Here is a 15,128-nt window from a genome sequence, read left to right as displayed (position 1 = left end):
ATTCTACATCCCAGAGTTTAAGATTCCTGTATAAAAGAACCAGAGTAAGCTAAGAAAAGAAACATGACCTTTTGTTCTGAGGAGGATGCTCTATTTACATTGGATGCTTCCAACTGACAGAAAGATTTCTTTATGTATCACTGGGCAAAGACTATGTCCAAATAATAGCATATTCATATAGCAAAAAGGGGTCTTTCATTTATTTATATTTATGTATATATACATCTTAATAGATATTATTTCTATTATTCAACATACTATCCTGAAAATAAGTATGTAAAGAGTCTGTTTCCATTTACAGTATAAGTACCATAATCACACTTTAAATATTAATAGTGAAATCTTGGATAAACTCATAATCATTCATCTACTGGTGTTGGCATTACTAATTGGAACAATCCATTATTAAGACAATGTTGTTCTTTGTAGCAATAACAATAGCAATTCTGTCTTTTGAAATTTATCATAGGGTCTCTAATTTTAATTGAATATTTGTCTGATTCTGTGTACTTGAGTCTCTTTTTTGGCTATTTGACTCTAGAATGGTACTTCTACATCTTCTAATATGGGGGCTTTGAATTGTCCGACTCTCGTGGAGACTGAAATCTGCTCTAGACTTAAATTTTCAGTGAGGATCTGTAACTTGTCCTTAATGCCAACTATTTACTTAAAAAACTGGAGTACAAACTGCTTCTGGATTCTATGCCACCATCACATATACTTTAAAGATAATAGTAATCTCCTGTGTCTCCAAAATATATACACTCATATCACATGTGCATGTATGTTATAAGAGTGAACCTTGGAGAAAAGATGATTAATATTTATTTCCTATTTTTGATTAGTAAGATTGTCTAAATAGGAAAAAGTTTTGAAGAACATGAATCAGAAAAAAATAACTTTTTTTGTATTCCTTATCATGGTAAAAATCAATTCATTTCACACATCTCTCAGCCAAACACTTCCACACATTACAAATTATAAAATTAGTCAACCAAGTAATCACCTGCAACACAGTGAACATATTTTTCCATTTGTCCATCCAGTTCTATTGTGCACTCCTCACCCATCTCTGTTCCAGAAAAATGACCTCTTTGGACCATATCTATCTGAATCCATGAGATTTTGGTTTCAGGTTGAGTTTGGCCAATGGAATGCAACAACAAGCTATCAGCAGGTGGGTAAATGAAAAGATGGAGTATTAATTCTCCATTATCCTCCTTGTGTGGTTGTTTGCTGGCTAAAACTATATTACCTGATGGAAAGCCACAGCTCCTCTCTTAAAGCTCAAAGTCTGGCCAGTTCTTTTTTTTTATTATTATTAAAAATTTTTTATTTTTTTAAGACTATTTATTTTTTTATTGGTTGTTCAAAACCTTACAAAGCTCTTGACATATCATATTTCATACATTAGCTTCAAGTGAGTTATGAACTCCCATTTTTACCCCAAATACAGATTGCAGAATCACATCGGTTACACATCCACATTTTTACATACTGCCATATTAGTAACTGTTGTACTAATTAGTAACCTTTCCTATCCTCTACTATCCCCCCTCCCCTCCCCTACCATCTTCTCTCTCTACCCCATCTACTGTAATTCGTTTCTCTCCTTGTTTATTTTCCCATTCCCCTCACAACCTCTTATATGTAATTTTGTATAACAATGAGGGTCTCCCTCCATTTCCATGCAATTCCCCTTTTCTCTCCCCTTTCCCTCCCACCTCATGTCTCTGTTTAATGTTAACCTTTTCTTCCTGCTCTTCCTCCCTGCTCTATTCTTAGTTGCTCTCATTATATCAAAGAAGACATTTGGTATTTGTTTCTTAGGGATTGGCTAGCTTCACTAAGCATAATCTGCTCTAGTGCCATCCATTTCCCTTCGAATTCCATGATTTTGTCATTTTTTAGTGCTGCATAATACTCCATGGTGTATAGATGCCACATTTTTTAATCCATTCATCCATTGAAGGTTATCTGGGTTGGTTCCACAGTCTAGCTATTGTGAATTGTGCTGCTGTGAACATTGATGTGGCAGTATCCCTGTAGTACGCTCTTCTAAGGTCTTCAGGGAATAGTCCGAGAAAGGCAATAGCTGGGTCAAATGGTGGTTCCATTCCCAGCTTTCCCAGGAATCTCCATACTGCTTTCCAAATTGGCTGCACCAATTTGCAGTCCCACCAGCAATGTACAAGAGTACCCTTTTCCCCACATCCTCTCCAGCACTTGTTGTTGTTTGACTTCATAATGGCTGCCAATCTTACTGGAGTGAGATGGTATCTTAGGATGGTTTTGATTTGCATTTCTCTGACTGCTAGAGATGGTGAGCATTTTTTTATGTACTTGTTGATTGATTGTATGTCCTCCTCTGAGAAGTGTCTGTTCAGGTCCTTGGCCCATTTGTTGATTGGGTTATTTGTTATCTTATTGTCTAATTTTTTGAGTTCTTTGTATACTCTGGATATTAGGGCTCTATCTGAAGTGTGAGGAGTAAAAATTTGTTCCCATGATGTAGGCTCCCTATTTACCTCTCTTATTGTTTCTTTTGCTGTGAAAAAACTTTTTAGTTTGAGTAAGTCCCATTTGTTGATTCTTGCTATTAACTCTTGTGCTATGGGTGTCCTATTAAGGAATTTGGAGCCCGACTCCACAATATGTAGATCGGAGCCAACTTTTTCTTCTATCAGACGCAGAGTCTCTGATTTGATATCAAGGTCCTTGATCCATTTTGAGTTAACTTTTGTGCATGGTGAGAGGAGGGGATTCAGTTTCATTTTGTTGCATATGGATTTCCAGTTTTCCCAACACCATTTGTTGAAGATGCTATCCTTCCTCCATTGCATTCTTTTAGCCCCTTTATCACATATAAGATAGTTGTAACTTTGCAGATTAGTCTCTGTGTCCTCTATTCTGTACCATTGGTCCACCCGCCTGTTTTGGTACTAGTACCATGCTGTTTTTATTACTATTGTTCTGTAATATAGTTTGAAATCTCGTATTGCTATACCACCTGATTCACACTTCCTGCTTATAATTGCTTTTGCTATTCTGGGTCTTTTATTTTTCCATATGAATTTCATGATTGCTTTATCTATTTCTACAAGCAATGCCATTGGGATTTTGATTGGCATTGCATTAAACCTATAGAGAACTTTTGGTAATATCGCCATTTTGATGATGTTAGTTCTGCCTATCCATGAACAGGGTACATTTTTCCATCTTCTAAGATCTTCTTCTACTTCTCTCTTTAGGGTTCTGTAGTTTTCATTGTATAAGTCTTTCACCTCTTTTGTTAGGTTGATTCCCAAGTGTTTTTTTTTTTTTTGAGGATATTGTGAATGGATTGTTTTTCCTCGTTTCCGTTTCAGAAGTTTTGTGGCTGATATACAGAAATGCCTTTGATTTATGTGTGTTGATTTTATATCCTGCCACTTTGCTGAATTCATTTATTAGTTCTACTGGTTCTTATAACCATTTCTTATAACCATTCTCTCTTCTCACTCTTTCAGGTTTATAGATTAGAGAAATTAATAGCCCTGATTTGAAGGTAATATCATTGATATCACTTTTCTGTTTCCCTTTTCCTATCCATACCTTGTGCATAAGACACAAACTAAATGCCCTTGAATTGAAAGATTTTAGAATATCATTGACTTCTTGATAGCAACCTGGTTTCTATGTTAATCAATCTCTGTATAATCCCTGAGTTATTCATATTTGGGACCAGGAAATAAATGGATGGAGAGTCAAGATTTTCTTTACTACTAATATGGTGGGTTAGGATGTCAGACTAAGTTTCTTGCTGAAAATAACTTATGATGACAAATAAAATGCAAAAAAAAAATTCTAACAGCATTTAAGAAATAGCATGACATTAAGAAATTCCTAGGTGGAAATTTAAGTTGTGATGGGAACCCAGACAAATAAAACAATGATGTTGCATTCAACCTGAGGAAATTTACCGATTTGGACAATGTTTTCTTCTGAATTGCCTCATGAGATGTAAGGTCAGAAGACAGAGTTCTGGGCATGTTGCAGGGAAGCAGTTCTAGAAATGACCCTTCCTCTATGAAGTAGGAATTCTAAAGGGCTGCACTCCTTTATTTCATCCCAAGAGATTGTGAAGAAAGTTACCTGACAGTGAACACATAAGGAGCAAGGGAAGTCAAAAAGTAATTTCTAGACTAAAATAACAGCAGTATTTATAATATCTAAAAGAGTAGAGGGAAAATATAATGACCAAAATCTAAATCTAGAGAGAATCATAAAACAAAAGGATAGTATTTTTGATGCAAAGAGGAAACCTAAAGATGAAAAATGTCAGACTAAGTAGATAGGAATATCATTAAGTATAATGAATCGAATGCTCCAGGTAAAATATGATCAGACTATATTTAAAATGCAAATTATTTATTATCAATGAGACAAACATAAAATAAAGACATAGAAAGGTTGAAATCAAAAAAGATTCAGCATAAAAGTACACATTTTTAAAAAACTAGTGTAGCTAAATAAATGTCATACCAAATGGAATTTAAAGTGTACATTACTAAATATTAAGAATATCACTTCACTTTATAAAGTGGCTTCTTTCTCAAGGAAGATGTGATATATTTGATTCCATGAACACCTACATGATGATTTCAAAATATATAAAGTAAAATTAACAAACTATTCTCACATTGAGAGATTTTAAGACTAATAAAATATAGAATACTTTAACAATCTGATTAAACTTAGTCTAAGGACTTGCGGCATAGCTAAGTAGAAGAGTGCTTGCTTCACAAGCACAAGGCTCTGAGATTTATCACTAGCACCACAAAAAGAGAAGAAAAAAGTAAATAAACCTTAATCTAAATGTGCTTATCAGGGCCCTAAATCTTGCAACTACATATTACATGTTCTTTTTAAATACTCATGGAATTTTGATCCTGTCCATAAAGCAGACTTCAAAAAAAAAATGAAATATAGGAATAAAGAGAAAACAATATATTCTAATAAAAATCCAGTTACTTATCCATTAGATAAGAAGAATATCACATCATAATACTAAGAATCATGTAAATGCCAAGAGCCTGGCAGAAAGAGACAGGAGGGGCTGCCTCCAACTTCAGAGGAACCCTGAAGGGCTTTTTATGGAGGAGATGGCATTTGGACTAAAATTTAAGACTTTAAAAGACACTATGCCTTTACAACTTAAAGACATAAATATGTAAGAAATATTTGGATAATTCTGAATAGAATACTCAGTAACAACATTGAATACATGAAGGAGTAGCAGAATATAGAACCAGAAAGGCAGTGAGAAATCTGTGGTAGTTACTCTGTTAGAAAATGACAGGTCCATTGAAGAAAATAGACCATCAAAATAGAAAAATAGGATTTGAACTAATGGACTGTATCACACATACAAATTCCAAAGTTTACTTTTCTGTAATTGGTGAGAATGACAGGTATTTGAAAAATAAAGGCATAAGAATGTAAGAAGTTATAAAAATTGATGAGAAACCTAGAAAAATTGGACAACACTGGCTAAAATGATTTTATTTGAAGAGGTGTACATTCTAAGTGGCCTTTAGGTCTTTAAGCAAACAAATAAAAAGAAGTGTATGTTCCAGGTTATCTTAGGGTCTTTAAGCAAATAAAAAAGTAATCTGGATTAAAGCTGAACTGAATCTTTTCTAAAATCAAACTGTTAAAAAAAAAAAAAAAACAACAGAAACCTTTGCAGAGTTGAGAAGTTCTGGGTGAATGACAGCTCTGTCCCCCTCAGTCAGCCCAGCCTGCACTCCCCAGGAAACAGAGGACTGACTCTACTTTTCATGGACTTTGGACAATAGGTTTCCCACCTATGCTCACTCTGTTGAAGATCCTTGATGAATAGTCCTTCAAAGCTAATTCTGAAGCTATTTTTTCTTTTGTCCAAGCACGTCAGACTGTCAGACTGGCAGCTCAGGAATGCTGATCTTTAGTTCTAAGGATTACTCCATCAGCTTCCAGCTCAGGCTCCTAGGTTCACTGTGTAATTGCTTGCTTGAAAAGCCATAAAATTGGGTGTCACCATTGCAGAGTTTAGTAACAACTAGTTCACATTATCCCCACATATATCAGTCTTTCTAGAGTGATCTAGCACATTGATTTTTTCTTTTAGATAAGCAGAATCTACCATATCTGTATGTATGCTATATAGAAATTGTCTGTACAAATTAAGATTCCCCATTTTCTTCCAAGTATTTTCTTCTCTATTGATGGATGGAAGTTATTAAAGCCCACTGATATCACTTGGATACATGTTCTTTAAAGTCCCATGGATTTAATGCTTGGTCACCAGCATGTGCTGCTATTGGGGAGATGGTGGAATTTTTAGGAGGTGGGACCTAGTGGAAGAAAGTTAGGACATTGAAGATATGACACTGAACAGGTTGTTGGTACCTTGTTTTGCCTCTTCTTCTCTCAGTTTCCTCTTCCACACACACTACCATGATGCACTGCCTCATCACATGCCCCAAAACAATGAGGTCAAATGACTGTAGACTGAAACCTCAAAACTATGAGTCAAAATAAACCTTTTCTCCTTTTAAATTGTTGCCTCGGGTATTTTTATTATAGTAGCAGAAAGCTGACTATGAAACCAAAACTCTTCTAGAACAAATTTGCATTTTCCTACTTTTTTAAGTCTACTAAAAAACAAATAAGTTTTTTCTTCTGTTTTGCTGTGCTCAACAAGGCTAACCACTTACTATATTGGAAATTAGATGAGAGCACATCATGATCAAATCTATACTACTCCCTGTCTACTGAGATATATTATAGATATACAATGATATATGGATTGATAGAAGGGTGGATGGATGGATAGATAGATAGATAGATAATTATATAGAAACAAATACATAATCCCAAGACATTCTCTAACCAGAATAGCATAATTACTCTTGGATTTTATCACATGTACTTTAAACAGATTGATTAGTTTCATATGTAACAAAAATAATGCCAGGTACTAGCAAGTGTTCTAACATTTCTTGTTAATGACTTTTTTAAATGTTAAAATGAATGATTTGCCAATAAATTTTTGTATAATCACAATTTGTAATAGTATACATGTCCAATACATGTTTTTAAATCTCTACTCTAAAGTTGCTAATAATCTTTTTCAAATAGCTGGCAACAAATTAAAAAAGATAAATATTTAAAGTACATTTGAAATAGGTAAAGGTTAATATGAAATTATCAATTCAATGTTATACTGACATTTTCACCAAAGAATATATCAAGTAGTGAATAAGAATACACACACACACACACACACACACACATATACATATACATATACATATATACATTTCCACTTGAAGAGATATGCTCCAAATTTACTTCTGTAAAAACTTGCCATCACTGATAAATGGGCATTCTTTATGCAAATAATGAATTCATTAAATATATAAAAATACTATTTTTTACTTGATTCATTTGTATTTTTCTCCTTAAGTTATATTATCTGTTTTACATTTTTCATCTCATTTTTTCCTATCATATTCATGGATTTTAGCTTCGAGCTCAGATTGATATTTCACATTTTAAGATTTTCATGTTCTGATTGAGTTTCAAGAACAAAGATGGACTATATGTTAGATTCAATAAGTACGAGGTACAAAAAGGAAGATAAGGGGAAAGAAAATGGAGTCAGCATCCAATTGTCTAATCAATGAAAATATCTATATTTATTTAGGCAAAAATATTTTTCCTGATTCTTTTTCCATTTCTCATAAAACTGTTTCGTTCTGTCAGGGCTCTCTATAGGAATCCCCATTGTCTTCTATGCTGAGCATATTTCATGAATACAAACATTTAATTCTTTAAGTTTTACTGTCTGAATCAGTCTTCCATTGCAAATAACTAAAAACAGAACATAAATGGACAGTTCAATGGATTTGGCTTCAGATAAGTCTTTATTTAAGGATCAAATGCTATGGACAAGAGTCTCTCTCTGCCCAATCCCCTGCCCCTCCCCACCCTTCCTGTTGACTCAATTTTGGAGTAAAATGCACTCTCATGGTTCCAAGACATATACTAGAGATATATGCTTTCTTGTTCACTTCTAGTATAAAATGAGTCATTGCTCAAAGTTAAAAAATCACATCTTGGTCTTGTTTTGCCAGATTGGATCATGGTTCGATTGTCACAATATCATTAATGTGATAAGCCAATGGGCTTGAGCCAGTCAGGATCTATTCCCAGAGTCTAGAATTCTACCAAACCTACTCATAACATATCATTTAAAGTGTTAAGAAAAAAGGTAAAAAATTCTACTACATTTTTGACTGCAGTTTATAGAATTCTGATTTGATATAGATAGTTAAATAAGTATGATAAATAGTTGATTTGCACATTTATTTTTAATGTACTATAGCTGAACCTGAGTAGTGAAGATTTTCTAACCCTAAAGTTCAGGGATATACGTATAGATTTTAACAACAAGATATAATATGCCTTTATTATCCTATGTGATTATATGACCCATGTAACTCTACATCAGGTACAAACAGGAGAGTGAGAAGTTATACTCATTTATGTGTAATGTATCAAAATGCATTCTACTGGCATGTATAACTGATTTGAACAAATACAAAAAAATGCCTGACATTATTTTTTTAATTCATAAACAATAAGCACAGTTCTACTTGCTTAAAAGTCCAGCACCTCAGTGTGTTTTATAGATGATTATCAGAAAAACTTAAACATTAATAATTTTGGATATATGATGAGTGTTACTGTCCAAAACATCAGGGTAAAGGGGGTAATTACAGTATATTTAAGATTAGTTTATGTCTAACCTCCTACTCAGACTGCTTAATCAAGATTTAAGAAATATAAGCATAATTCTCTATTTTAAAAAAATGAAGCTATTGGGGGCTGGGGATGTGGCTCAAGTGGTAGCGCACTCGCCTGGCATGCGCGCTGCCCGGGTTCGATCCTCAGCACCACATACCAACAAAGATGTTGTGTCCGCCGAGAACTAAAAAATAAAATGTTAAGGATTCTCTTTCTCTCTCTCTCTCTCTCTCTCTCTCTCTCTCTCTCTCTCTCTCCTCTCTCACTCTCTCTTTAAAAAAAAAATGAAGCTACATTATAACATTAAATATCTTTTTATGATTGAAATATATGTCTGGATTTTTCTAAAAAACAATAATAATTACTATATCCATAAAAAAGTTGTTGTGGCATAATTTCATAGAAATCAGGCCTCTCTCATTGCATCTTTAACACTGGATTTGTAAGCAGGTTTTAGCATATATCTCAACTTTGTTTATCAGCATCATACATGTTGTTAATTTATTATAGAGATATATATGGAGACAGAATCATTTTGTTTTGCTAAGACATTATTTGCACAATGAGAAGGAACTTAATATATTTTCTCAATAAGGAAAAGATTTGCCAATTCTCCTAATATTTTATAGCATACAAAATTGGTGAGGCATATATCATTGCCACGACATGCAACTAAATCATTCAGGGTCACTCCAGGTGCATTTGGATTGGTACAAAATAATCACACACAAAGACAAAGAAAATACCTTTTTCTCTGGGTCCAGAGAAAATGAGCAATGACTCATTTTATACTAGAAGTCTACATCACTATTATTATTGTCTACTTTGCTCAATTAATAAGGAGTTAATAAGGAAAGAGAGCGAGTCACCTGAAATCTTTATTTTTATAGCAGGGGACACAGAGGGAGGATCAATAGAATGTTCTTTTCAAATAAGGCAAAGGGGCAGGTTTCAGGGGCTTGAGTCTAGCTTAGTGATGTCAGTAGATTGATTGACATCTTCACAAGTCACACCCATCTCAGGTGCTGTGTAGAAATACAGGCAGAGCGGGAGAAAAGTACACACATGTGTTACATGGCCCAAAGAGCACTCAACATCAGGCCAGTCCTCCCATATGCTCAGATGTTCATAGTTCACATACACAGCCCATGCCTGGCCCTCGACATATCATAATTTGATTCTCACTACAACGTGGAATGACACAGAGGGTTTGCTACCCTTCTGTAAATGAAAGAAGTACTTCTAGTTGGGAGGTGAGTTTGGGCCAGCAATGGTACTAATGCAGGAACTGAACACAGTGACTGGAATTCATTGGGAGTTCAAATCTGTAATGACTTAACTAATGAAGTCAGAGCCTAAATCTAGTTCTTTACAAGTTCAGATCTTTTTTTATGATTTAACTATTATTGTGTTGTTGCTCACATATTTTAACAAAGCATGTGATCAGTTTCTGCAGCTCTCAATAGATGACAGATAAAAAAGTCAAAACAAAACATAAATCTTCCCAGAAAACTCCTTTGAGGGCATAGGCTTATTATTGTTGTCATTATTATTATTATTGTCTACTTTGCTCAATTAATAAGGAGTTGAGGAGGTTCTTGGTCTATAGAACGTTGAAAAGTATATGCCTCTAACAGAAAGCCATCCTGAATGTATTCAGATTTTTTCAAAAAGCTTCTTCAAAACATTTTTAATGCTTTTGTTATCGAGAGAAAACCAGGTGAGCTAAAACACAGCCAGCTGTGCTTTCAGAGGTGAACACATACACACACACAACAAAAAAATAAATTAAATAAAACGCCAGCTCTTAAGTAATAGTTAACAGCAACTAGAGACAAACCTGACAATATGTAAAGAGAATCTCTTCTTTGAACTCTAATGCTCAAGTTGGAGGCAGAAACAAGATATAGCCCCTGGCTTTCATCCTACCATAGGTAGCTTAACTACTCTGGTTTGATCCTGTGTGGCCCACCAAGGCCTGACAAACAGCACTGCTGTACCAGAAGCATCTCTAGGGCGATGATGCGTATAGACAGAGGGATTTTTTAGTCAATTGCAGGAATTAGGCTTTAATGCTTTATACTAAAAGACTTCATACCCCAGATAGCTGCCTGCTATCCACTGAATCTTGGCAGGCAGTGAGACTGCTGAAGCAGAAATGGGGAAGCTATGTTAAGCAGATTTTCACGCATGTACAAAATGCTTTATTTTGTAAAGCTACTTTTCTTTGTAGCAGTTCAAAATGCTTTTTTCTTTTTTTAAACCTCTGAGTTTGGTCCACTCTTAGTGTTTACCAAAATTACTTTTTTAAAAATGTCTCTATAGAGCACAGAGCAGATAAATGTCCCCTTCATCAAAAGTCAATGTTTTGGAAAGAAGAATCCTAAACATGTCAATTTAAGAGATTTTTTTTAAATGATCATAGTTCTTTCAAAAATGACAAGACACACAGAAGGATATTAAATACTTTACCATTGTTTGGAAGCTCGAGAGGGCTACAGATGTTGCTTTTGCTTCTCGTTATTGGAGAAGAGATCAGTTTTGCCACAAGGGATGCAGAAATGGGCTGCACCAACAGGGAGGTGAGGTTTGACTGGTTTTGTCTGAAGCTTCCATCTGTATTCAGAAGAGGAAGGAACATTGTCCTTAGTAAACAGATATTAAAAATAATCAAGGAGAAGTTCTTTGTAATAAGTATGTAAATCATGAGCAGTAAGTTTATATTTGTTCATTTGTTTATTTACTCCTTAGTTACACCGTGTCTACTTATTAAAAATGATTTGAGATACTTCATAAGAATCTAGTCCAATTACAATTATGTATCCTATTAAAGATGGCAGATTGTACACATACACTTACCTCCATTGTCCCATAAAACTCCATTAAAATGACAACAAAGGCATGAAAAAGAGTAAATCCACAGGGGCAGAGAGAATAGATAGTAATACAATTTTAGAAGTTGGAAAGCAGATGAGTAAGTGTCAACTGACATAACAGCCCTGAGGAGACCAAAATCTCAGCCTGCAGTGAGAAACAAGAAGCAGCACAGTTATAACTGCAGAACTCAGAAAGGCTTAGGGATTGGCAAAAACAGCTCCCTACTGAGGCAGGCATGAAGGTGGCTGGATTCAGAGGATTGGAATAGATTCTAATTGAGAAGGAATCTGTCCTACTGAGCTTCTTGCACACCCAGTCAATGCAGGTTCCTATTCCTCCCTCATTCTAACAGAAAATAGAAACTCTGAATCTGGAGACACCAGATACAGTGAAGTAAGTGATACTGAAAACAGGATGTTGATATCATTGCTGAGACTCTTCAGATGTTTTACCTTCCTGACACCCAATTCCTTCCGTCCAGGTAGGTCAATAGAAGATTGTCTAGTAGCAAATAAATCCAGCTCAACCAAAAATATCTAAAAATAATTAAAATCTGGAGGTCTAGCCAAAAGTAACTCTCTCAAGACATCCTGCATTGGAAATCATTACTCAATAAATTCCACCCCTATACAAAAACTTCAAATCAATTTAGTTTTGCTATTTTTAAGTGTGAGCTTCCACCATGAATACTGTACAGTAAGAGGGATGCCCACTGAAGCAGCCCAGTGAGGATGAGAGGAGGAGGCCAGGAGTCTCTGAACGAAGGTCTCCAGGAAGACAAAATAAATGGGAATACAGATGAGAGATAATGTATCCAGAGAATATTTACTGTCAGATCAGAATTAGGATTTGAAGAGTTCCTAGACATGTAGAAAAATAAGAAATATAAAGAGAGACAACTATTAGCTGTAAAGGGACCAGAACTTGTGTTAGAAGGTAGGTAATGGTACAATATGGGTGATATTTATATAATCATAATATAAATGATGATTATTGACTTAAAAGTAAAAAACGATATTTTTAGGATAAATGGGGGAGGGGCCAAAGCCCAAGGTCATGCTTGTGGAGTCTTATGAAAGGTAAATCCATGTTTTTCTGAGTGGTAAGTCAATATAATGGAAAATACTGAAAAATGATGAGATAACCCAAAAATGTTGAAAGATAGGAGGTAAATATAAAAAATAGGTGACAAAAGGTATTAAAAGCAATTAAGTGTTTTCCCTGGGGAGACAATTAAAGGATAGGAGACACAGGAAAGGGTAGGGGAAGGTGGCATTTTTATAAATCAAGCCTCATGAAAATATTTGACTAAATAAACTATATTCATTTATAAGTTTGAAAAAAAAAACAAAATAAAAAAAGAGAGAAAACAGCTGTGGTAATGCAAAATGAAGAAAACTACACAAATACTTAGTAAAAAGAGAAAAAAACTAAATGGTTCTTAAGCAAACATTTAAAAAATAATCAACTGAAATATTTTTACAGAGTCAGAAAAAGAAATACACAATGGAATGACTCTATGAGGCAGCCAATAATGTTTCCGAACACAGTCTTATATTTTTCAAAACTTTTATTAAGGAAAATAATTGCTGAAAGTTTTCCCAGAATTTAATTTGACAGGACTGCAGGGGGTGCAGAGCCCAATGATCCTGGCAGGCAGGCTCCAGGAGGCAGAGCATAAAATGAGAAAATATGTTTCAAAAGTGTTTCCTTAATTTATTATCTGGAAAACCACGAGGCTGAAAAAATGATATTTAGCTTAGGCCTGTGGCAGCCTTAGAAGTCATGGCTTTGAAGAAAACAATAATAAAGATTTAAGCTTAGAATCAGTTTTGTTATATAAGCACAGCTCTAGTCTTATAATTTAGTAACTCTTTTCTGTGGATATATGACAGTGCGTTTGGACCATAGTGTAGTTCACGGCTCCCTGGCCATTTTCATGTCATACTTCCATGACTGGCTATATAATTTGCAGGGCCACAAGCAAAATGACAATGTGGGATGGCCCGTTGCAAAAATATGAAGAAATTCAGTATGGCTGTAGCAGAACACTGAAACAAATGTGAGGCCCTCCTGAGTGGGAGCTCTGAGAGACGGCACAGGTCTCATGCTCAGGAAGCAGGCCATGAATGGTCTACTTAGAAGACGACCGTGGTCACAGAACCTGCTGGGACAAAGTGAAGGGGATCCACACACCTCCAAGAGGGTGCTGACAGGCAAAGTGACCAACCCCTGCACACAAACTGCCATCACTTTTACCAATTTTTATTATACATAGGACAGTGAAACGGTATTTATGTGTATCAGTTATTTTGAAATTTTGATGGGTGTTGGATCCTAACAGGTTTCCCATACAAAATAAAATTTCTTAAGTTTCTGTATGCTTTACCAGTTCAAATGCTTAATTTTAGCTTGTCATTCAAGGTCCTTTGCAATATTAAACTTTATCTTTCCAGTATTATTTCCTGTCATTCTTCCTCATATGTCTTCCGTAAAAGCTTGATCTATCCCCTACATGTTCTGTGATTTTTATCTTCATATTTTTACTTAAGCGTTTCCTGTCACTTTACTTGTTCTTCTCACCCACTACACAAATCTGAAGTGCACAGTGCTTCCTTCAAAACCCAACTCAAAAGTCACCTTCCACGTGAAGTTTTCACTGATACCTTGGGTTCTATGTGATACACCTGCACCGTTTTGGCAATACTTGCCTTTTTCAATTATCATTATTGCTATACAAGAAACACTTCATCTTTTTTTTCCACTAAATTCTAATTTTCTTGAAGAAAAAAACCAATTCATCCATATCATTATATGATACATAGCACCTAGCACATTGTCAGAAACACATCAGTAGATCAATAATTAGTGAAATAGAAATAATCACAATTATTTGAAAAATAAATGCTTATTTTACTGATTTTTTTGAATGTCTATAACATTGAGCAAGAGCCCAACTGAAGACCAATTTATAGTTCTCTACTTGCTATATACTTATGACTTCTCCAGAGCTGACTGTTCCCTTCTCCCAGCAGTCACATCAAACAGACTTTCCAGATCCATCTATCCCCATCAACCCAATGATTAACCTTGTTCTAACAATACCTGTTATAGTGAGTAGTTTTTCAATAAATAAAATCATCTTTGAGTTATATTTATCTGCTACTAAAAAATCAATATCTCTATTCCATTTTTCACCAGATTGCTCTACTAAGCATATAAAACAAAATATTTAAAAGTTAAATATGAGTGAAACCTAAGCCATAATTGCACATCCCCAAATCTTTGATTTTTTGTGCTGCATGACTAATAGACTTGCATTAGTTTTGAAATTCCTGAAGTAAGTGGTTCATTAATTTTTCACCTTCACCTTAATGGAAATTTGACAAACAGTTCACTTCTGAGAGCAGATACTA

General features: G+C 34.7%; 1 protein-coding gene across 1 annotated transcript in view; it reads right to left on the bottom strand.

The window, feature by feature from the left end:
• Naaladl2 (N-acetylated alpha-linked acidic dipeptidase like 2) overlaps window positions 1-15,128 on the bottom strand; it is an 876,353-nt gene that overhangs the window by 335,390 nt on the left and 525,835 nt on the right. The window contains exon 6 of the mRNA XM_026382942.2: window positions 11,308-11,451. Coding sequence (XP_026238727.2) covers window positions 11,308-11,451 — 144 coding nt within the window. The remainder of the gene's footprint in view (window positions 1-11,307; window positions 11,452-15,128) is intronic.

Source organism: Urocitellus parryii, chromosome 2 (genome assembly GCF_045843805.1).
Source record: "Urocitellus parryii isolate mUroPar1 chromosome 2, mUroPar1.hap1, whole genome shotgun sequence".
NCBI classification, from domain to species: domain Eukaryota; kingdom Metazoa; phylum Chordata; class Mammalia; order Rodentia; family Sciuridae; genus Urocitellus; species Urocitellus parryii.
This window is presented reverse-complemented; position numbering and strand designations above follow the sequence as displayed.